This window comes from Leucoraja erinacea, chromosome 19 (genome assembly GCF_028641065.1).
Source record: "Leucoraja erinacea ecotype New England chromosome 19, Leri_hhj_1, whole genome shotgun sequence".
Classification (NCBI taxonomy): Eukaryota; Metazoa; Chordata; class Chondrichthyes; order Rajiformes; family Rajidae; genus Leucoraja; species Leucoraja erinaceus.
Genome location: NC_073395.1, coordinates 28,164,832 through 28,190,348, shown reverse-complemented (window position 1 = coordinate 28,190,348; position 25,517 = coordinate 28,164,832). Strand labels below are relative to the sequence as shown.

At 41.9% G+C, this 25,517-nt stretch overlaps 1 protein-coding gene across 3 annotated transcripts in view; it reads left to right on the top strand.

Moving 5' to 3' along the window:
- Positions 1-25,517, top strand: part of ptprb (protein tyrosine phosphatase receptor type b) — an 88,972-nt gene that overhangs the window by 41,750 nt on the left and 21,705 nt on the right. For all 3 annotated transcript variants that reach the window (XM_055650734.1, XM_055650733.1, XM_055650735.1), the window contains 11 exons: positions 3,143-3,400; positions 4,038-4,301; positions 7,023-7,295; positions 9,132-9,395; positions 10,519-10,785; positions 14,909-15,193; positions 18,202-18,480; positions 21,804-21,953; positions 24,423-24,666; positions 24,765-24,862; positions 25,026-25,131. In XM_055650734.1, coding sequence (XP_055506709.1) covers positions 3,143-3,400; positions 4,038-4,301; positions 7,023-7,295; positions 9,132-9,395; positions 10,519-10,785; positions 14,909-15,193; positions 18,202-18,480; positions 21,804-21,953; positions 24,423-24,666; positions 24,765-24,862; positions 25,026-25,131 — 2,488 coding nt within the window. The remainder of the gene's footprint in view (positions 1-3,142; positions 3,401-4,037; positions 4,302-7,022; positions 7,296-9,131; positions 9,396-10,518; positions 10,786-14,908; positions 15,194-18,201; positions 18,481-21,803; positions 21,954-24,422; positions 24,667-24,764; positions 24,863-25,025; positions 25,132-25,517) is intronic.

The following is a 25,517-nucleotide window of genomic DNA, read 5'->3' as shown; positions in this document are numbered from 1 at the left end:
CTGCTGCAATAAATAGAAAATTACAGTTTTAAAGACCATTAAGTTCTTTAATATCAATTTAAGCATCACTAATGTAATAAAGTGTACCTGGTGTCCCATAGAGGAATTATGAAAAATAATATTGATGGTGCGCTTTGAGTTATTGGGAAAGAAGGATTGTTCTTAAGGAATGTCTTGATGGAGGAGAGAATTACAGAGGTTTAGAGTTGAAACTAATGGTGGAACAAGCAAAATGAGAGGGTGGGAAGGTATGACGCTGATGAAGCGAGATTTGGAAGGGCAAGATTGTAGCAAGTAGCATTTTGAAGCTGCAGAGAATTACTACTAGAGAGATGGTGAAAGTTTAAAACAAGAATGAGATTTAAAAACAAGGATGGTCATTTTAAAATAGAGATATTGCTGGACTTGGTGTCAATGTAAAAGCAGCATAAATATAGGTACATTATGAGTTAGGATACTGGCAGCAGTATTTTGTCACTCTTTAAATTTATGTAACAGTTAATACAGTAAAAAATATATATATCATTAGTCATAAAGTCTTTAGATATCATGGCATGTGGTTATTTAAATTTATTTTGTGTTTAATATCAAAACAAATTAAACTTTGAAATGGGGTTTAAAGAGGAATCATAGAGTCCTACAGTCTGGAAACAGGCCCTTCAGCCCAACTTGCTCATGCTGACCAACACGCGCCCCATCTACACTTGCCTGAGTTTGGACCATATTCAGCTTATCCTCTAAAGCTAAGGAAAGTTTTGAAAGTTTGGCGGAATATGTGGACGATGTAAATCTGGCACAACAGAGCTGGGGCTTGAGGTAGATCAGCCATGATCATATTGGATGGTGGGGCAGGCTTGAGGGGGCAGGGTAACCTACTCCTGCTACTGTTTCCTTGTGTTCATCTTCTGTTCTTGTGTGGGAGGCCAAAGACACACAAAAGTGCAAAATATCTTTTTTAAGAAAAAATGTCAGCAGAATGTTGTCTTAGGCCAGCACATCTGTAAAAAGACTCAATTTCGCTACTTTTACCAAAAATTAACAAAAATGTGGGGAAAAACTCACTTCCTGCACTTCCTTAAGTACTTTTGAGTTTCCGATCTGCTAAATTACCTACTTTGCGATATACTGCGATGGAAAATGAATAATTAGACCTACTGTTCAAGGCTGGGTTCTGCTTTGCTTTTGCAAATCCCCTTTTCCACAAATTTGTGGAAAATGATTAGCAGCTGTGTTGGTAATGTGGCTATGAACATTGAACATTAATCCACAGAAATGCTCGTTTTGTTTTCCGTCGCCTATTTAAACTATTTTTCTGTCTGGAACTTACCAACATCACACATCGACCACCATTTGATTAATAGCACAACCTTCTGTCAATTGTATCTGAAGATAATGACTTTGTGTAGGAAAATAGCAGCCTTTCCTTACCTCTTCCTGTAGATTGATCATTGGAGCTGTGTGTTTGCATTTCATGTACCTACATGGTACAAATCTTTCTGTTTATTGCACAGTATACTGAATCCACAGGCAACTTAACCTTGCTCATGCTTAGTTGTTTGGCATTAATATGTTAGTCAAGTCTAGACTTGCATTGAATCTGACTTATCCTTCCTTTTGTGAGAGAAATTGTCAGTGTGTGGACAGTCCGGGGGTCCTTGTTCATCAGTCAATGAAAGTAAGCATGCAATTACAGCAGGCAGTGAAGAAAGCTAATGGCATGTTGGTCTTCATAACAAGAGGAGTTGAGTATAGGAGCAAAGAGTTTCTTCTGCAGTTGTACAGGGCCCTCATGAGACCACACCTGGAGTATTGTGTGCAGTTTTGGTCTCCAAATTTGAGGCAGGACATTCTTGCTATTGAGGGAGTGCAGCGTAGGTTCACAAGGTTAATTCCGGGGATGGCGGGATTGTCATATGCTGAGTGAATGGAGTGGCTGGTCTTGTATATCCTGGAATTTGGAAGCATGAGAGGGTTTCTTATTGAAAAATTTAAGATTATTAAGGGTTTGGACACGCTAGAGGCAGGAAACATGTTTCCGATGTTTGGGGAGTCCAGAGCCAGGGGCCACAGTTTAAGAATAAGGGGTAAGCCATTTAGAACAGAGATGAGCAAACACTTTTTCACACAGAGAGTTGTGAGTCTGTGGAATTCTCTGCCTTAGAGGGCGGTGGAGGCCGGTTCTCTGGAAACTTTCAATGGAGAGCTAGATAGGGCTCTTGAAGATAGCGGAGTCAGGGGATATGGGGAGAAGGCAGCAACGGGGTACTGATTGTGGTTGATCAGCCATGATCACATTGAATGGCGGTGCTGGCTTGACAGGCCGTATGGCCTACTCCTGCACCTATTGTCTATCGTAGAGACAACAAACTGCAGGTGCTGGAATCTTGAGGCAAAAACAAAGTGATGGAAGAACTGAGCAGGTCAGGCGGCATCTATGGAGGGAATGGACAGACAACGTTTCAGGTCGAGACCCTTCTTCAGACTCCGAGGCTGGAACTTCCCAGTGTCTTCGGAGTGTGAAGAAGCATCCCTACCCCAAAACCTCCACTGTCCATTCCCTCCACAGATAAGTTTGAGTTTTTTTCAGTTTAGTTCATTGTCACGTGTACCGAGGTACAGTGAAAAGATTTTGTTGCGTGCTAACCAATCAGCAGAAAGACAATACATGATTACAATCGAGCCATCCCCGCTGTACAGGTACATGATAAAGGATATAATGTGAATAATGTTTAGTGCAAGACAAAGTCCAGTAAAGTCCGATCAAAGATAGACCGAGGGTCTTCAAAGAGGTAGATAGTAGCTCAGGACTGCTCTGTAGTTGTATTTGGTAGGATGGTTCGGTTTCTTGATAAGAGCTGGGAAGAAACTGTCCCGGAATCGGGAGGTATTCATTTTCATTTTCACACTTCTATACCTTTTTCCCGATGGGAGAGGGGAGAAGAGCGAGTGGCCGGGGGTGTGACTTGTCCTTGATTATGCTGGTGGCCTTACCGAGGCAGCGAGAGGTATAAATGGAGTGAGTGGTGTAAATGGAGTCTGACCCGCTGAGTTCTTCCAGCATTTTGTTTTTTTGCTCAATTGCTAACGTGTGTTGCCGGTTGTAATGAACTTGTCGGACTAAATCCAATGTGAATGCGACTAGTTCCAGCTGCGGTTGGATCCCTGGCAGTGGCGGACAGGAGTACGGACACCCTGAACGTGACCTGGGAAGCGGCTGCTGGCGACGTGGACCGTTACGAGATCCAGCTCCTCTTCAACGACATGAATGTTTTCCTTCCAATAACACTGAGCAACACGGCACACCAGTTCACTTCCTTAACCCCTGGGCGTCTCTACAAGATCTTAGTCTCGACGTGGATCGGGACCCTGCAACGTGCCGCCTTCATTGAGGGACGTACAGGTAAGAGCTGCGTGCGTTTTTGCCGAATCTTCATAAACCTTCTGAAAATTCCCCTCGTGGAATGTGGGCATTCCTGTCAAGATCAGAATTTAATCCCTATTCTTAAATGCCCTTGAGAAGATGTTCCTCTTGTTGGTTAGTTACATTAAATAAACCACAGGTTAAAAATTTGGAGGGGGGGATTTTGTTCACTTTAACTGGCTTGGTAGGAAACAGGTAAAATTGGTAAAACAGGTAAGGGCGGCACAGTGGCGCGGCGGTAAAGTTGCCGTCTTATGGGGCCTGAGACCCAGGTTTGGATAGTTATATGGATGGGAAGGGAATGGAGGGTTATGGTCTGAGCGCAGGTATGTGGGACTAGGGGAGATTATGTGTTCGGCACGGACTAGAAGGGTCGAGATGGCCTGTTTCCATGCTGTAATTGTTATATGGTTATATGGTTTATATGGTTTGATCCCAAATACGGTTGCTGTCTGTGCGGAGTTTGTACGTTTTCCTTGTGAGAAAGTGTAAAGTTTATTCTACTGATGTATACATCTGTTTGCATTAAATATTTAATAAATGATCTTTCTTGGCAGCTGTTTACAACATATGAACACAGCCACTAATACTTCTGTGCGTATGCATCTTCCTCTAGTGCCAAGTGCCGTTAAAAGCATCCATGTGACAAACAGTGGAGTGACAAAGGGCCTTAAGGTGAATTGGTCTCCTGGAGAAGGTGATGTGGACAGCTACACTGTGATCTTATCCCACGAGGGCCATCAAATCTCTTTTCGTTCTGTTCCAAAACATGTGCATGAGCACATCATCTATGACCTGGAGACAGGAGAGTTATACCACATATTAGTTCAGTCAAACAGTGGCCGCTTCCATAATAATTTAACAGCATTTGGACGCACTGGTAAGTCACACTCCGATGTTCCCTATTTATTGTTGCATAAGCTGAAATAAACGCATTCATTCTTTATTTACAGGGTTGTTGCCAGGACTCAAGGGGCTGAGCTGTAGGGAGAGGTTGAGCAGGCTAGGACTTTATCCCATAGAGCACAAGAAGATGAGGGGTGACCTTAAAGAGGTGTACAAAATAATGAGAGGAATAGATCGGGTAAATGCAATCTTGCAATCTTGTAAATGTAATTTTCTTGAATGGCAGGTGAATGGGGTTGAGAGGGAAAGAGGGATCAGCCATGATTGAATGGCAGGGTAGACTTGATGGGCCGAATGGTCTAATTCTGCTCCTACACGTATGAAAGTATGCACATAAATGCACACTCATGCTTGGAGTAGGGGAATTAAAAACCAGAGGACATAGGTTTAAGGTGAGAGGTGAAAGATTAACTAGGAACCTAAGGGTTAACTATTTTTACATAAAGGGTGGTGGGCGTATGGAACGAGCTGTTGGAGGAGGTAGGTGAGGCAGATACAATCGCTACGTTTAAGAAACATTTAGACAGGTACCGGGTTAGAATAGGTTTAGAGGGATATGGGCTAAACACAGGCAGGTGGGACTAAAGTAGTCATGTAGAGCATGTTGGTCGGCATGGGCAAGTTGGGCTGAAGGGCCTGTTACCACACTGTGTGACTCTATGTAATGCTATTTATAATATTGTATGTACTTTGTTAATAAAGTAGCAGCCCTGTTGTGGAAAAAGAAGACATGTAGAAATTCCGACTAGCAACTTAACATCAAATTCAATTGAAGAGGTAGATGGTATGGGTATTAATATTAAGGATATTATGGAAAAATAATGGGAGTGATAAACATTGAGAGAGAGAGAGCATAGAAAAATAGGTAAATTATCAGACTGAAGTGCTGTGTTGTTTTGCCTGTAAAGGAAATAAGAAAAAAAAGAGCAAGCTCTTACTATACATTTCCAGTGCATTTTGGCCACAGGCATGGACTGGAATATTATTGATAAGGTACTGTAGTGTAGAGTAGGAGAAAGTGATAGACCAAGTAACAACAGGCTGATCAGTTTATTATTGGGAAAAAGAACTAAGTACTGGAGTAACTCAGCGGGTCAGGCAGCATCTCTGGCCAACATGGTGAGGCAACGTTTCGGGTTGGGACCATTCTTTGGACTGATTTACTCCAGCACTTTGCGTCTTTTTATTTGTAAACTACCATCTGCAGTTCTTTGTGTCTACAGTTGATTAACGGGAAAAGGGGGAAAAAAATGATCAGGAATGATATAATTCAGCATGCAGAGTCACCAGATAATTGACGACAAACATCATGGGACCATCAAGGGAAGGTCGAATCTGTCTAAGTTTTTTCAAGTTGAGTATAGGAAGGAACTGCAGATGCTAGTTTACACTGAAGAAAGACACAAAATGCTGGAGTAATTCAGCGGGTCAGGCAATGTCTTTGGAGAAAAAGAATAGGAGACGTTTCGGGTCGAGACCCTTCTTCAGACTGATGAGTGACGTTTCAGGTCTGAATAAGAGTGACCCGAAACGTCACTTATTCCTTCTCTCCAGAGATGCAGCCTGACCCGCTGAGTTACTCCAGCAATGTGTGTCACCCTTTTTCAGGTTGCAGCACGTGGCATTCGGGATAGAACATTTGATGGAGATGAATGAATTTGACCAATGTTTGGTGATGGTAATGTCTACAGTGTCTAAAGGATGTGGCAGGTTGGGTTAAAACTGGTTAAGTGGCAGAAAGCTGGGTCAAATAATCAGTGGAATTTTTAATGACGAGTGTGTTATTGCTTCGGGGCTTCACAGTGCTCGGTACAAGGCTTTTTACTTTCTGTGGTAAATGTGAGTGATTTGGACAAATGTAGGGTCTGTAATTAAGAAGTTTGTTATTAATGGGTGCATTGTGAGGAGGAATGCTCCAGGCTACAGAATGATTTAATTGGGCTGATTAGCAGGTAGGCAAGGAGTTCAGTCCCAGACAAATGAGGTCATAAAGCTGGGAAGGGCACGCAAGGTATGGGGATGGTCAGTAACTAAGAGCTTTCTAGGAAATTCATTCCCACTAAACCCTGATGGCAGTAGAATGGGTGGATAATCATGTTAGGAAGATATACAGGAAACCTGCCCTAACTGCCAAGATGTACAACGCAGGAGCTTGTGAGAGGTGTACGTTTTGGGTAAACACACTACAGAAAAGGTGTGATTGCACTAGAAGGTGCAGAAGTGATTTACAAGAAATGATAAATGCTGGAGAATTATAGTTATGAGGAGAGACAGTCTCGGCTTTCATTAGAACAGCAGAGACTGAGGGAAAGTTTAACTGAGGTGCATAAAATTAAGAGAGGCTAAACAGCCTATTCCTCTAAATAGCAGACAAATCGCTAACGGAGGTGGGGGGGAGAGGTATACATTTTATAATAATTGGTAGAAAGTTTGAGGAATTTAACAAGTATAAACTTTCTTTGAGGGACTGGTACTCGCTAGTTCTTAAGGGCCTGTCCCACTGTTCGAGGTAATTCAAGAGTTCTCCCGAGTTTTCCCCTGATTCGAACTCAGAGAATGTCCGTAGCGGGTCCGTAGGAGTTCGTGGATGTCCCGGAGTTACAATAACATGTTGTGTCCAATAATACTATATTATTTAAACACGATCTAACCTGAGCAACTGAATCCATTTCTAATCATTCTTCTGTGTTTCCAGTTCCTGCCTCAGTCACAGATCTATCCGTTGACAACAAACACACAACCTGTACCTTGGCAGTGAGCTGGCAACCGGCCTCTGGGATCAAAGAGGGATACACTCTGCAACTCCTGAATGAACAAGGCACTCAAATGTTATCAAATGTGTCGGTGCCGGCATCCAGCAGGGGATACAAGTTCAATGACCTAACGCCTGGCAAAAAGTACAGAATCAGTGTCTTCACTGTAAGTGGGGAGTTACACAGCATTAGAATGGACCGCAAGGGACGTACAGGTAAGGGGGGGACGACAGAATATTATTTGGGGAGTCTTTTCAGGGTTGTGAAACTTGTAGAGAGTTTGGCAAAATTCACTCTGTCTGAAATATCTCCTTCAACTTTGTAAATGTTATGCTCCTACATTTGGCACATTGAGTCCAACCTTTGTGATCTGGAAGACAGAATTGGGTCACTGTCTGCAAAGAAACTGCAAAATATTTCAGTATGCAGCCAATTCCTTCATATGATTTTATATGGTACATCCACCAAATATTGTTTATGTTAATGCTGGGAAAATTAGTCATGATAGGGGACACATAAACATTTCGAAGTGCGTGGCCTAAATAGTGAGCTGCGAAAGATGGCTTTCAGTCTGTTATGACTGCAATAATTTTTCCTCACTCACACCTGTGTTTCCTGTTGGTTGCTCGCAGTCACCGCTGGTGAAAGTGTATAAAGGAAGCGGAAGCAACAACAAGATACACACCACCACAACTCATTTGTACACCTGTAGTTAAGAGACCATAGCTTTATCATTAAAAGTTCACTTTAACTGAGTTAGCAAAAATAATGTGAATTTTAAGCGTGGCATACAGCACTTTAAAACTTTTAACCAACTTTAAAAGTTTAGAATTTGTTTTTTTTTTGTTAGAAAATCACATGGCTTCTTAAAAAACATTTCTGGTGTGGTCTATTTAGGGAGGGATGGGGAAAAATTAGCTCTGTGGAAGTGAAAAGTGAATAATTTAGATTTGTTTCATTTAGTTTAGAGATATAGCATGGAAATAGACCGTTTGGCCCACCCAGTCCGCACCAACCAGCTATTCCCATATACTGGCCCTATTCTCCCTACTAGGGACGATTTTACAATTTTGACTGAAGTCAATTAACCCATAAAACTGTGTGTCTTTGGTGTGCAGGAGGTAACTGGAGCACCTGGGGAAAACCCACAAGGTCACAAATTCCATACAGACAGCACCTGTTGTCAGGATCGAACCCAGGCCTCTGGTGCTGTAAGGCAGCAACTCTACCGCTGCACCACCGTGCCACCCATTACGGGGAATGGGGTTCCAGGGAACGGGGTTCCGGGGAACGGTTACAGGGGAAGTAAGTTGGGGAATGTGAGAGCTCTGGGAACCAACGAACCAAATGGCCATCATATGTCATGTGGAAGTTGGAGAAATTAAAGCCCAAAAGCCAAACATAAAATCAAACAACATTAGATCAATTGCATCAAGATTGGATAGGATATTGGGATATTTTGGGTACATTTAAATGAAGATCTTTGAAGTTTGAAACATGGCTATCAGAAAATCAACAAGGAGGTCTTTGATTATGCTGGTGGCCTTGCCAAGGCAACATGAAGTGTAGTTGAAGACTATGGAAGAGAGTTTGGTTCACATGATGTTCTAGTCTGCGTCCACAGTTTTAAGGTCTTGTGGTCTTGGATGGAGCTGTTCCCAAACCATGCTGTGGTGCATCCTGATAAAATGCTTTCTGCAGCACATCTATAGAAGTTGGTGAGCATGGTTGGTGACACCCAAACTTCCTAAGCCTTCTAAGGAAGTAGAGGTGTTGATGTACTTTTTTGGCCATTGCTTCGAACAGGTGCCAGAAGTCTGGTGCTGTGAAACAGCAACTCTACCAATAGGAATAGGTCATTGTGAAATATGTAGGGGAATGTGACTGCTCTGTGAGATAGCATAGACAATAGGCAATGGATTTTTTCTATCTCAAGAGACAATATAGTCTTTGCATTGTCACAATACTATCATACAGCAAGTGGTCTTATCTAGAGATGTTATCATGAGCTTGTGCTGATACCTACCCTGTATTCTGCTTTCCCTGGTCAGTTCCAGCTGCAGTCACCCATCTGGCATTGCACAGGAGAACCACCGAGAGCCTATCATTCCGCTGGACCAAAGCAGAAGGGGAATGTGACTCTTACGAGATATTCCTCTACAATTCGGACAAAACGCTGCACGATCGGAAATCTGGCAGCCAGAGCCTGGAAGAATGTTCCTTCCAGAACCTGACGCCAGGCAAAGTATACAAGCTTGTGATAGTCAGTCACAGTGAGAGCTTGACAAATGAATCGTCTCTCATTGGACGGACAGGTAAAGCGCCGTGATCAACGAGGCATTATTTACCCTTTCCGCTCATTCCAAACAGAAATGTTTCATTGCATTTTATCAATATTTCTTTACCTCCTACACTGCAACATACTCCAGTATAAATATTCTTTATCGATGGTGTGAGTACATTGCGGGTTATAATTTTATCTCTAGACTTTAGACTTTAGAGATACAGTGTGGAAACGGGCCCTTTGGCCCACCAACACTGCACTGACCAGCAATCACCCCATACACTAACACTATTATAGGCACTAGTGCCAATTTATAGAAGCCAATTAACTTACAAACCTGCACGTCTTTGGAGTGTGGGATGAAACCGGAGCATCCGGTGAAAATCCATGTGGTCACAGGGAGAATGTACAAACTCCGTACAGACAGTACTCGCAGTCAGGATCGAACCCGTGTCTCTGGCGCTGTAAAGCAGCAACTCTACCGCTGCGCCACCGTGCCACCTTTAGGTATCTCCTTTCAGATATTGTCCATTTGGCTACGATGAGTGGATGTTTTAACTGCGTAATATAACAAGACTAACTCTTACTTCACACAATATCCACAACATTGCAGCTGAAATCATCGGACAAAAGGCTTAGCATTCCTTTTCGTTCTGATAATTGCCCTCTTCACATGCAGAGAAGAAGATTTCCGTTATGTGAATGCATTTACAATTGCGGAAAAAATGGAACTCAGAACATCTTCTATCCAAGGATCAGCTGGACGATGTTTTGTCAATAATGCAACATAAACATTGGCCCTTCAGCCCAACTTGCCCACACCGGCCAACATGTCCCATCCACATTAGTCACACATGCCTGCGTTTGGTCCACATCCCTCTAAACTTCACCTATCCATGTACCTGTCTAAATGTTTCTTAAACATTGTTATAGTACCTGCCTCAACTACCTTCTCCATGAGCTCGTTCCACACACACACACTCAACTGTTCAACAAATCAACTGTTTACTGTAACTTCGCCCAGAGTTTGCTGAGACTCTCAGCTTGGTATCTGCTGCAGTGTTGCATGTCAAGGCTGATGTTCAGATATGTGATAAAACAGATGTTTTTTTAATCTTCTGACTTATTAAATCACCCAAACCTAATGTCATTAGTTCCAGCTCAGGTTACCCATCTGCGATGGATGAACGTTAACCTTACTGACACACTGCAGTTCGCATGGACCCCAGCTATGGGAGAGTTTGATTCCTACAACATATCACTTTATAATCCAAATGGTACATTGCAGAACAATAAGCTTGGCAAGAAAGACTTGAAGGAATGTTATTTTCAGGACCTGATACCTGGAAGAATTTACAACATTGCGATCGTAACACAGAGCGGAGAGTTGACTAATAGAGCTGGGACACAGGGCAGAACAGGTAAGAACTGATTCATGTCTTCACATTGAATTTTAAATGTTCATCATAATAAATGGTAACTCACATGGTTAATAGTCTATGATTAATGTTTAGCACATCATGAAGGAAGGGGATGGAGGGATGCCAAAGGAGGTTGATGATCCGGACACAAGGACCTGTGGACGTTGGTTTACAAAAAAAAAGCCACAAAGCGCTGGTGTAACTCAATGGGTCAGGCGGCATCTCTGGAGGACATGGATAGGCGATGTTTCAGATTGACCCAAAACATCCCCTATCCATGTCCTTCCGAGATTCTGTCTGCGGTTCACTATCTGTTGGCATCCAATGGGAAAATGGGCAACAGGTCAACCATTTGATGTCACCCACTTTTCACTTACAACACAAGTTTTGTTTAGCTTGAATATTTCCATTGTGAATCAATGACATGGTGTGTGTGCTAAGAGGCAGCATTTATTACAGTCACATCGCAGTGCCTTGAACATCCATTAGAAAAAAAGTGAGGCTGTTTAATGGTGGCGCTGTCAGAACAAAGGAGTGAAATCACTTGCTATTTGTGAACATTCCACACCATCGTCGATAACATGCGATGAAACTTATAACTTTAACAGCAGTCAGACTCTGCTGCTTTAACTGTTCTTCACCGCATGCTTTATATGTTTTTGATCTTCTTAATCTGTAAAGTCTTGCCCCAAATACACTGGCCTTTCACCTAGACTTCTCCATTTGGAAAGTGGTCTGGTTTCCTACAGTAATGAGGAGCAGATGTACCTGGGTACTCGGCCCAAACAAATCCTTGTTCAATGCTTGGTCCGTCTTAAATCAGCAGATTTTATGCTGATGCAGCAACAATGACTATATACTTAATCTTAATCTTGTTGGTGTAGAGAGGAGACCATTGTTTGGTTCTTCCCCTGGGTTTAAAGACCTTCTGGTGGGGTGGGATGTGGGGACATTGAGTTAGACCAACAGTGGACTGAACCGTTAGGCATCCAACAAACTGCAGCGTATGGATCCCCTTAGGAAATGTACCAGAGCAGTAAACCTCAGCAAAAACACTCCCAGGAAAGTGGAGGAAAGAAGGAGATGGGAGAAAATTTGGGGAAATAAAAAAATGCTCATGAAATGAAGGGCAAGTTCCGCCTAATTTTGCTTCTACTTGACACAAAACAATCCATAACCATTAGGTGCTTCACGTACTAATCTAAACGTGAGGTTGTTTAGTCAGCAAAGTGGCAACACAAATTATTTGTAAGATCAATCCTAAAATTCATTAAATTGTTATGGAAAGCCATCCACTTTTGGTCACTGTATTTGACGAAGGAGAGGAAGGTCCTAGAGAAAGAACAGAAGAGATTTACTTGAAGGGTTCCAGTGAGACAGACTTCAACCAACAGAGAAGTTGAGGAAACTACCTGAAGAAGTACTCCATGGAGCGGAGATAGTTCATGACATATTTGGTGGAAATATAGGAAACCTGGCATGATCTTGTACAGGAATTAGAGAAAAGTTGTTCCCAGTAGAAAATGATTCCGAGTCCAGAGGACACATATTTACAAGTATCTTAAAGAGAAAAATAGACAGAAGGGAAATGTGAAGAAATAAATATTTTACAGAAGAATGATTATGATAAGAACTCACTGACTGTAAGTTTGTGGAGCAGCAGACAATCAATTAGTTAAAAGGGGGACACAAGAGATTACAGATAGTTTTTGCTCAAGCAATTAGAAAAGTTTTGGATAAGCACCTGCGGGAAGGTGGGAGTCCTTTGCGGCGTGTACATGGAATGAGCTGCCAGAGAAAGTGTTAGACGCAGGCATAGTTATGCCATTTAAAAGACACTTTGAGAGGTACCTGCATAGAAAAGGTTTGGATGGATATGGGCCAGATGCAGGCAAGTGGGACGAGCTCAGTTGGGTAACTTGTGTGGCATGGACAAGTTGGGCCTGATTCCGTGCAGTTTGGTTCATGCCTGAGTGGAAGTGGGTCGGATTCTCATCATATTTTTATTTGAATTGAGTTCAATCACCCTTGTTTTGATACAGCACCAGTTCCCAAAGCAATTTTTTTAATTGAAATGATATCAAGTGAAACTCAACAGAGAAGCTTAAGATTTGAATTGAAGCTTTACTACACAAGACCACTCCAAGGCCAGCTGTTCCCCTTACAAAGTGTTACGCCATCGTCACTCAGCAGCACTCGAATTTCTACAGTGCCTTTTGCAATCTCAGTGAAGTAGCTCTGAGGTACAGTCACTGTTTTAATTTAAGAATTGGTAGCTCAATCTCTGGAAAACAGTTCAGTCCAGGACACCTGCAAATTTGGAACACATTACATAAAAACAAGATTTTTGAAGTTCATAAGGAAATGGTTATTTTTTTAATTAAATATAAGAATCAAGAAGCAAATGTACAGTCTCAGGTACTTGTGCAACCACCGATTTATAATAGAATTGGCAAGTTGTCTGGAAAATGGGAACAACCTATTGTATTCAGAAAGCAAAATAATGAGCAAGACTGTAATGTTTTTGCTGACCCAACACAGACATTCAAAACGGGTCTAGACTGTTCTTAATGATCGAGGTAGAATGGTGGTAAAATGGAGCTCTTTTAAAATAAAACTAGGAATTTGATTTATTTTTCATAACCAAACTTTTGCTTCTGTTTGAAACATCTCTAAAGTACACTAATCACCAATTTTGCGACCTTTTTGATAGCGATCAGTTTTGACATGCTTCTGTGCAGACAGAAATGAACAATGAAGATTGAAAATTATTATAAAATCACATCAACGTTAATAATACGCTTTAGCTATTCATATATTGTAATACTTGGATAGCAGTCATTGTTTACTTAATTAGTGATCAACTTTACAGCCTAATTTCCAGTCTAGTATACTGCCAAAATCCTAGTGTCTAGATCTAACACTGAGTTATCATCTTGGAACTGAATGTCATAATGACTAGATGGCGTTACTTAAAAATTCATGCCCTTCTTGGCAGCATTGCATTAATGCAGTATATAAATGTATCAAGGCCATGTACTCTGCCTCTGAAGTTCATTCAGTTGACGTGATTGGAATGAATTCCAGAGAGAGAGAGAGAGAGAGAGTGCAACAATGTGACGTGACTTCATTGCACATGATGCATAGGAGCCAGGATTTTAGTTTGTAGATAATCCTTTCAAAATGGACAACACTCTGGTGTGAAGTCTGACCGTTCTGAACCGGGTCGTTCCAAGTTTGCAAAATCGACCCATCAGTGATCATTGGGTGAATTGACACAAATCAGAAGTTGAATGATCTAGGACCAAACCAACAGACCTACAGTAAGCAAGGAAAATAGCTGAGGTAGTTAACAAGTAGTTAATTATCCCAAACATCTGAGGTCTTCACTAACCTTTCACAAATATGGCTGCTGACATTTCTGCGAGGTTTGGTGTTACAGAGCCTTACATGGTGGTGTACATTTGTAACGCAGCATTGAAGACATCCAACAACTCATTGACATCCTACCAGTGACCGCAGGTTGCCTTGATCCTTGTCACCCATATTCCTCCTTTCTTAGCCAAGCAGCTTCTTTAACAACCTTTCCACTCTCACTTTGCTCAATCCTTGAAACTTGCATGGAAGCATTAGCCAGTTGTCCTTTGGAAAATCGAACAAGTACCACCTTTTATATATCATTCTCTGTCCTATATTTCAAATCCACACACGATACTGATGTATGTTCTTATCACTGGTCTGAAGAATGGTCCCAACCCAAAACGTCATCCATTCTTTTTCTCCAGAGATGCTCCAGAGTTACTCCAGTACTTTGTGTTTATCTTTGATATCATTCAGTCCACACAAACCTTGGCAGGATTGGTGCGAGGTGCTGTGCATGCCAGCATTTAGCTTATGAAGCTGTGGCCTCTGGAGTTTCTGCTGTGATGTATAAATCCCAAGTGTTGTTCTAAATCTTTCTTGAATTGATCGCAAAAATAAATCCCAATAAGAAGCATTAGAGTGGGAAATGCAAGTGAATTATTTATACAAATATCTTCCATGAACACTGAAAGCAGAGGAAAAGTGTAGTTAGCATACCATTTAGTGTTATCTTTATTAATAACCTCTAATTCTCCCAAAGCCCCAGAGCCTCCAGGATCAGTCTCCTTCGCTGATGTTAACAACACTTCACTTGTGATAACATGGTTTGGTCCTCCTGAATGGACTGATTACGATGACTTTGAGCTGCAGTGGACTCCAAAGGATGACAAAGTTGTTGTTATTAATCCATACACCACGGTGAAGTCCAAAGGGCGGAAGATTCAGAAACTGCACCCTGGGCGTGACTATACCTTTGAAGTGCGGACAGTCAGTGGAAAGTCACTGAAATCCTTCAGTCAACCCATTCAAGCTCATATAAGAACAAGTAAGTAATCATTTCATTCTCTCACTGTTAAGAGCAAAAATTGGTATCCTTTAAACTTTATAGCTTTACCTTAATCCAGAGAAGAATGTATAACACAGATGCATTTGTTTGGAGTCAAGGTATGTATAACACAGATGTATAACACAGATGCATTTGTTTGGAGTCAAGGGATGCCAGCTGGTATCACCACACTCAATAGACTAGATATGTCCCATATGATTCGTACGGGTATAAAGTGTTATGGGGTGAAGGCAGGAGAATAGAGTTGAGTGGGAAAGATAGAGATCAGCCTTGATTGAATGGCAGAGTAGACTTAATGGGTCGAATGACCTAATTATGCTCCTAGAGATTATGAACATGGACTTTAGTCTTTCCTTGGTTCAACAATGACTGGTCTCAGAATGATTAAAATACAGTTCACAGAGAAGGCTTAGTACCTCTGTACTAAGAAGGAAAAAGTAATCAGTTGGGATTTGCATTCGTGACTGCCACTTGCTGGGAGGTTGATGTCTGTTGTGGATGGTCTTCTCTGTAATGCCATTGCAGTCTGAACAACTCACGAGAAAGTGATTATCGCAAGACGACTAGTGCCCATAGAAAGGCAGGAGGAAACACATTCAACAACATCACTATAACAAAGTCAGCAAATTATATTTGATGTATAACCGTGGAGTAAACGGCAACGATTTCACTCTGCAAATAATTAAATAGCTGTCTGCCTTCACAACAACAATGTGTGAACCAATTTAGTTTCAGCTCTCTGATCAGTAGTGTGAATTCAAGCATTATAGTTTTAATACTTGTTGAATTTTTTTAATCTTTGTCAATCTCTTTTTTTGGATTATTGCTGTTTGGAAGGAGTTGAAGATAAATCTTCACAGAAATAGGGTTGGTAGGATTATTCAAAGCTGGATTTAAAATGTATGCGTTGCTTTTGCAGATTAAGCAATTGCAGTGCACGGCGGCTGAGCCTAAATTAACATGTCAGTTAAACTTCTTATTGCAAATTTAAGTATCTTGCCAAATCTGGGCTATGGCATTAAGGAATTGTTTTTAAAATCCCGAGAGGATCAGAACAATTTGAAATAAATGTAGAAATTTAAATAAGAGAGATTTAGATATAGTTCTTACCAAGGGATATGGGGAGAGGCAGGAACGGGGTACTGATTTTGGAAGATCAGCCATGATCATATTGAATGGCAGTGCCGGCTCGAAGGGCCGAATGGTCTACTCCTGCACCCTATTTTCTATGTTTCTTTATTTCTATGTAAATAGAGTCATAGAGTGATACAGTGCGGAAACAGGCCCTGCGGCCCAACTAGCTCACACTGCCAACAATGTCCCAGCTACACTAGTCCCACTTGCCTGCGCTTTGTCCATATCTCTCCAAACCTGACCTATCCATGTACCTGTCTAACTGTTTCTTAAACGATGGGATAATCCCAGCCTCAACTACCTCCTCTGGCAGTTTGTTCCATAATAAAGTTTACTTGAAGATTACCTGAATTGGAAAGATTTTAAGAAATAAATATTGATTCACATGACATATTTTACATGTAGCTTGTTTCTGACGTTATAATATGCAGGAGCCCTATACAATCTACAATAACCATAGTTCGTGATTCCCCTACTTTTTACCCAGAGTAGGGAATTAAGAATCAGGGGACATAGGTTTAAGTTAAGAAGGGAAAGATTTAATAAGAATCTGAGAGACAATTATTTCACTGAGAGTATGGTGGATGTATGGAACGAGCTGCCAGACGGGGTAGTTGAGGCAGGTACTATAACAACATCCATGTACCTGTCCAATGTCTTTTTATTGGGCAGGTACATAGATAGGAACATTTTAGATGGATATTGGCCAAAGGGGGCTGCTGAGACTAGTGTAGATGGGTCATCTTGGTCAGTGTGGACAAGTTGGACTGAAGGGTGTGTTTCCATGCAGTACGACTCTATGACTCTATGGAAGATTGCACTTGGGCTATTGAGATAATTAGCTAGGCCCAGCAAAAATGCTTTATTGAGAAGCTATTACATAATGTGTATTATAGAATAAATATTTATTTTTTTAAGGTGTAACTTTTGGTTCCAGTTAGTGCAAAATATGTATGTTTGTTTGTACTTGCCAAAAAAAAAGGGTTTTCAAATAGCTTTTAAAATAGGAACTGGCAGGTCTTATGATAAGTCACCCTGACATTGGTATAGTTGTCTCAGTGTAGGACACCGATCTCTCTTTTTATTCTGGATTTTAAACCATGTATTGTGTTTTTGTATATAATTTATGATGCTCTTATAAGTAATTTACTAAGCTTTTAATATGTATTTTATGGTGTTTTTATATGCAATGTATTCTGTGTAATGTCGTATTTTATCTGGACCTTGTCTGAAATAAAGTTTATTAATAATAATAATAATAATCGTACCATGACATATTCATCCAAGATGGTTGGCCCTGTTCCCAGCTGGGCAAGCAGGTGAGATTTCCAGCACCTTGGAGGGTCAGAAGTGATAAAATTATCAAAGGGTTTCATAAACACTAGAATAAATGGCAAGAATTTTTGGGTGATAACCCAACCTGTATAATATGATTATTAAAGATGAAGGTGGAAGAGGAGTGGTAACGATGGCTCAGGAGACAGACGTGACTTGGGAACGTCCCAAACCTTGAATATGAAGCAAGCGGGTGCACAGCTGAGCTGAAGTGTACAGTAGGCAGGGACATGATTTGGGACATAAATTTGCCTTTGGACAGGCACATGTGCAAGTACTTATTGCCCGGAGGCAAATGTGCGCCAGCATCCATCATCACACCGTTTTTCATCTGGGCCGCTGCCTTTTTGTCCAACCTTGCCACACCCATGTTCCTGAGACATTCAAGTGACAAGGCTGCATAGATTACTGTAAAGCTTTTGTTTTATTGCAAATTGTATTTAAGCTTTAAAAAATAATGCAAACTGTGCATTCTTTAGATGTTGCAAATGTTTCTAATGCAATGTGCAATATTGCAGAGCCTGATAAAATACAGCATATTCGATGTAGACCTCAGAGCTCGACTGCCGTCTCCTGTTCCTGGACACCCCCTGACTCAGACTACAATGGCTATGATGTCGAGTGTTACCACCGTGACAAAAAGGAATTGGTATACTCACGACGAATCGAGAAGGGATTAGTCCAACATATCATTAAGGATCTAGAGCCGGACAAAAAATATTTAGTGGCTATAAAGGTCATCTCGGATACAATGACTAGTGATGCTGTTGAGGACAGTGTTCTCACCATGATTGATAGTAAGTATTCATAGTCACATTTATAAAGGCTTCTGTAAAAAATATTTGCTTGTCTGAAATGTTCTAAATTAAAAGACAAGTGAATACATGGGAGATTAAGAACAGGCTCGGCGATCGTTTCGCTGAACACCTCCGCTCATTCCCTCTTAACCGACCTGATCTCCCGGTTGCTCAGCACTTCAACTCCCCCTCCCATTCCCATGACCTTTCTGGCCTGGGCCTCCTCCATTGTCAGAGTGAGGCCCAGCGCAAATTGGAGGAACAGCACCTCATATTTTGCTTGGGTAGTTTACACCCCAGCAGTATGAACATTGACTTCTCTAACTTCAGATAGCCCTTGCTTTCTCTCTCCATCCCCTTCCCCTTCCCAGTTCTCCCACTAGTCTTACTGTCTCCGCCTACATTCTATCTTTATCCCGCCCCCTCCCCTGACATCAGTCTGAAGAAGGGTCTCGACCCGAAACGTCGCCCATTCCTTTTCTCCAGAGATGCTGCCTCACCCGTTGAGTTACCCCAGCATTTTGTGTCTACCAGAGATTAAGAACATCCTGTTAAAAGTTTGTCTGGATTAAAGAAGGTGCCAGACCACCAGTTGCCAGAAAATCGGTGGTGGGACTGTATTGATAATTTGTTAACTCTGTTTCTCTTTCCACACATGCTGCCTGGCCTGCTGAGTGTTTCGAGCATTTTCTGTTTGTTTTTTTTTTTTAAAGATCTCCAATTTGTTGATTTTCATTTGGAATCGGGTTTCTAATTTTAGTATAAATCTGGAAACTCTAGACGACCTATAAGAATATTTACGAAGGAACTTCAGATGCTGGTTTATACTGAAGATAGACACAAAATGCTGGAGTAACTCAGCGTGACAGGCGGTATCGTTGGAGGAAAGGAATAGGTGACGTTTTGGGTCAGAACTCTGTTTTGTTCTTTAATGAATACACCACTGTCTTACATTTAGTCCAGAACTGAGAATATCCTTCGATAACATTTCCCAAATCTACCACCTCTAACATCCGGAATGCCAAGGTAAAAGGTGCATTGAAACACCACTTGCACGCTTCCCTTCAAGATACATGTCATTGTGATCTGGAAATACATCACTAATCCTCCAAAGGTCAAAGTTCTAGAACTCACACCTGAGCAACATATTGGTCATATCTTTACACTGCATTATTGACAACAATGGACAAATTCCTGGAGAAACTACCATTTTGGGTGAAATTTGCAGTGGCCCAGAATCTCCATAAGGGGTTGTCCTCCAATCCATTCCTCAAAAAAGCATCACCGTGAAGATCAATTAAAGCATTTTAATAAAATCAGAGCACTATATGCAAAGAAAAGAGTTTGAGTTTGTGTTTAGTTTATGGTCACGCACCAAGGTACAGTGAAAAGCTTTTGTTTCATGCTAACCGGACAATGGAAAGACAATACATGATTACAATTGAGCCATTCACAATGTACAGACACATGATAAGGGAATAATGTGAATAATGCTTGGTGCAAGATAAAGCTAGTAAATTCCGATCAAAGATAGGACAGATCAGCCCTGTGGGCAGATGATTTCACCACCGTGAATTAACTTTCCCTTGCAAAAGAATGATAAGTGGAATCATTGGGAACCATTAATAGTACAACGAGCTTTCAATGACCGATGTAAAAGGCTGATTTTAAAATAATGTAATAACTATTTTTTTGATTTTGTAAACTGTACTATCTCTTGTCGATTTTGTGCTTGATAAATGTTATGAATATAAGATCTAGGGGAGGCACAGTGGCAGTGGTACAGTTGTTGCCTTACAGCGCCAGAGACCTGGGTTCGATCCTAACTGCGGGTGCTGTCTGTATGAAGTTTGTACATTCTCCCCATGACCACCCATGTTTTCTCCGGGAGCTCCGGTTTCCACCCACATTCCAAAGACGTGCAGGTTTGTAGGTTAATTGGCTTTGTTAATCGTAAATTGTCCCTGGTGTGTGTAGGATAGTGCGCGTGTACGGCACTGGGGATCACTGGTCGGCGCGGGCTTGGTGATCCGACGGTCTTGTTTCCACGCTGTTTGTCTAACGTCTAGAGTCTAATCTTCTCAAGACCAATGGAGATGATTGCTAATCACCCACCTCACCAGTGACAAATGCATTCTCGCTGTGAAGTCTGTTAGTTGAACAATATTTTGAAATACTGTCTTTGCTTCCTTTGAAACAAATACCTGTACATATGGAGTTAATTTAATTTTGTAGCAAACAGAACAGAATTTCACCTTTTCAAGCACGCCTTTCTTTTTTATGACCATTCATTTTATCCTTTATGGAGTCCACATGTGACAGCAATATGTTGAAATGCGGCAATTTTCATGATCTAATCTTGATCCTTAGAAGTCCCCAGGAGGAGAATGCTTCAGAGAACTTTGAGACACCTGCCCCAAATATAGGTTCCTTTGGCTCCCTAATCTTTCATCAGTTTAGCTTAGTTTAGTCTAGTTTAGAGATACAGCGCAGAAACAGGCCCTTTGGCCCACTGAGTCCACTCCGACCAGCGATCCCCATTGTACCAGCACTGTCCTACACTCTAGGAACAATTTACAATTTATACCAAAACCAACCATGTCTTTGGAGTGTCGAAGGAAACCAGAGCACCTGGAACAAATCCACGCCATCACGGGGTGAACGTACAAATCCGTACAGGCAGCACATAGTTTGCTCATTCCCTCAACAGATGCTGCCATCTCTGCTCGGTTCCTCCAGCAGTCAAGATTACTGCAGCTGTAGATCCTTTTGTCTCCTTTCATCATCGGCTTGATACGTGTTCCAGGGTCCGATGCTTCACTTTATTCTTCATTTCCTACAACAAGATAATTGCAACCCGAAAATTAATTTGCCTTCTCCAGACACTTTGCTACTTTGTTTTGATCAGTACTGGCTTTGACTCTACATTTATTAAACCAATCCCGTTAATCTTGAATAATTTTCATACAGAATAAGTCAAAATTGAACTGATATATTGTCATTGATGTGGTACCTGCAAAAAACAGCGCAATTGAGTTTTGGTTACAAATAAGTCGCAGATGCATGTGATGCCCTCCCCAGGGACACGTTTCAATTGCTTTCAATTTAAACTAGCAGTGCCAATGTAGTCACTATTTTTTGTGGGAAGTTAAACATTGAAGCTTTTGAAATTGAAACTCGGAAGTACTTAACCTTAGAATAATGCCTTCAGAAAATCATGACAAATTATCTTGGTATCATTGATTGTAAATTTAACATGTAGTGTGTACATGAAGTTAACAACAAAAACCTTAACTACATATTTATACATATTTTTCTCTTAGGTCCACCTCCTCCGCCCTCACATATCCGAGTTGATAATAAAGCAGTCAGCATTACCAAATCCACCATACACTTCAACTTCAATTGCAGTTGGTTCAGCGATGTGAATGGAGCCATCAAATACTTCACTGTGATTGTGTATGAATCAGAAAGTAAGTATTATTTGTTGACTTACGAAGATGACTAACACTGTTGAACATAATTAGAGTCATGGAGTCATGAATGTGGAAACAGGCCCTTCGGCCCAACTTGTCCACACCGACCAACAAGTCCCAGCTACACTAGTCCCACCTGCCTGCGCTTGGTCCATATCCCTCCAAACTTGTTCTATCGATGGAAAATGTTGCCTCAACTAGATGATCTGGCAGCATGTTCCATACACCCACCACCCTTTATGTGAAAAAGTTACCCCTCAGATTCCTCTTACATTTTGTCCCCTTCACTTTGAACCTATAGTATGTCTTCTGGTCCTCAATTCAAAGGGAGATATGTGTCTAGTTGGACACGTTGATCCACCAATACATGAGCCGAAAATAAATCGCAAACCAACGCTTCATGTCTTACGATCCAGGATCAATAGAAAAGTGTTTGTGTTGTGTGGCTGGCAAGGTGGAGCAGCACATCGTTTCAGGTCCATTCACCCATTGTACCTGCATGTCTGTCCATAGGTGCTGATTGGAAAGCAAATGTTTACTTTTTACATTACATAGATAAAACTTCTTAGATTACATAAATTAACCTTGGGATGGAAGGGCAAAGCAAACAAATCTATAGAATCTCACGATAGATACAAAATGCTGGAGTAACTCAGCGGGACAGGCAACATCTCTGGAGAGAAGGAATGGGTGACCCGACCCCACTCGAAACGTCACCCATTCCTTCTCTCCAGGGATTCTGTCTGTCCCGCAGAGTTACTCCAGCTTTTTGTGTCTATCTTCAGTTTAAACCAGCATCTGCCGTTCCTTCCTACACTATAGAATCTCAAACTGTACTTAAGGGCCTGTCCCACTTGGGCAACCTAATCTGCGAGTTTACAAGAGTTTGCCCTGGACTCAAACTCACAGCATGGTCAACACGAGGTCCTAGGAGGTCCTGTGAGGTCTTTGGAACTCTCCTTCATGCTCGAGGGATGTTCCCGAATACTCGCGGCCTCAGCTAGGTCGCAGATAATTTTTCAGCATATTGAAAATATTTCCGCGAGTAATATTTGGTCGGCATGGTTCTTGTTTATTGATTGGCTCATTGGAGTTTCAGGACTTAGGAATACCCCTTCCCCCCCCCCCCCCCCCCCCCCCCCCCCTCTTCTTCCCCCCCCCTTCTTCTTCCCCCCGGGCTTCCCGCCCCCCCCCCCCCCCCCCCCCCCCCCCCGCCCGGTCTCTCCCCCCCCCTCCCACCCCCCCCCCCCCCCCCTTCTCCCCCCCCCCCTTCTCCCCCCCCCCTTCTCTACATCCCCCCCCCCCCCCCCGCGCTCTCTACAGGACTTGCCATACACTGTGGCAGCCGTTTACCTTCCTCTTCATCGCGCAGACAGCGCTCCTCTGCTTTCCCTGGCCCCCACCTTCACGATGTGTTTGTGTCCGTGTATGTGTGCGCGCGCGGTCGGTAGATGCAGCTCGCGGTTTCAACGTGGCTGGTCGATCCAGCTCAAGGCTTTTCAGCTTGAGCCCTTGAGCTTGAAGGTCGAAGACTCTCTTCTGGACTCACGGATTAGGTCGCCCAAGTGGGACAGGCCCTTTAATGTTCAGTACAGCAATGCTGCATGGATTTTTCCTGTCACTATGTGTGGTATTGTTAATTCTCACCTTTCATGGCTTTAAACACATTCTGGTCATCTATTTTCATTCATGTGCCTGTAAAATATTTTGCTATGTTTGTATGTTTTTTGATAACTTAATTTCGTAATTCCTCTTTTTACTCCTAATTGGTTTTTAAAAATGTATCTAATCTCTTTGTATTCTCTCTTTTGATATTCCATAATGTAACTTTTCCTAACTTTCAATTTTCTCTTTCTGTCTTTATATTTCCATGATTGTACTGACTGTCTAATTTGTTCTCATTTTTTCCTTCGTAATATATTTTTCCTTCCCTCTATAGATCAGTATTTAAGTTGTTTATCTACACTGTTCTTTGCCAACACAGGCACTCCCTGACTTACCTCATTGGCAACGTATGTAAACCTAGACTTACACAAACAATATTTTGAGCTCACTGACGCTCACATGGGCTCTGCATCAGTGCTCCTCCGTGGTCTTCCCATTGGAGCTCCCAGTGTGTCTCTGCGTTGGAGCTCCCAGTGTGTCTCTGCGTTGGAGCTCCCCCGTGTGTCTCCTCGTCGGAGCTCCCCCGTGGTCTTCACATTGGTCTCCCATGTGGTCCCCACGTTAAAAAATACATTTACATGTAAGTGCACAGTTGCACTTCCATTTCTGATTAATGTAACATCTGACTTACACAAAGGTAAGTGTAAGTAAGAAGCATCTGTATTCAAAGGCAAATAAAACTGTAAATGTGATCACACACACAGGCCACTCTTGGATCCACAAAATACATTGATACTGTGCTTTTCATGGTTTTGAACAAAACTGACGCGATATATCTTTTTTCAATATTTCTCTTTTCAGCAACTGAAAATTCCAAGCCAGAAAAGCAGCACCCCCTGCCCTCGTATCTGGACTACAAGCAGAACAATTCGGTCAGAAACTATCAGACAAATTATTTTCCCAGCAAATGTGCAGAAAATCCTGATGGCACAGTCCAAAACTTTGAAATAAATGTTGGAGATGAGATGGACAGTCTGGGAGGGAAATGTGAGCAGGATCAGAAGCCGTTCTGCGATGGGCCTTTAAACTCCAGAACATCATACAGGTCAGGTGTCTTAGAAGAAGGACTGAGAAGGTCTCAAATAGTTCAATTCTTTAGAATTTTACACCCATGCAAAACTAACATGTTGATTATTCTTTTAGAATCAGTGTCCGTGCCTTCACTCAGCTATTTGATGAAGATATGAGCAATCCTTTATTTTCAGACACCTATTTCTCTTTACCCATAACCACTGAATCAGGTAAGAGCTTGCTTGCACAAACCAAGTTGAATATCACCCAGAGGAAATCATTAATATTCCTTGCATTAACTCATCGGATCCTCGGCACATGTTGCACACATATAAAATGGATTTTAATCTGAATGTTTCAGCACAGTGACTCCATTTTCTGTAATATTTGTAGAGCCACTCGTTGGTGTTGTGGAAGGAGCCAGCGCTGGTGCGTTTCTGATTGTTGTCCTCATTTCAGTCATGGCTATAATACTTTGCAGACGAAAACAGAGACCACTGTGAGTATTTTGGCATGTCTGCAGTAAACTTGTTCTTCCAGGTTGAACCATTTGAGACCCCGCACCTTCTTTTACCATCTAAATGCCATGAAAATCCTTGGAACTAAGGAGTCGCAGCTGGAAGAGCTGCTGCCGTGCAGCATCTGAGACCCGGGTTTGTCCCTCACCTCAGGTCTATGTGGAGTTTGCATGTCCTCCCGGGTTCTCCGTTTTCCTCCCACAATCCAAAAGAAATGCAGGTTTGTAGGTAAATTGGCTTCTATAAATTGCCCTAATGTGTCGGGAGTGGATGTGAAAGTGGGATAATATAGAACTAGTGTGAAAGGGTGATCGATGGGCTGAACGGCCTATTACCTATTATCTTTCGATCTTTCAACAATCAAAAA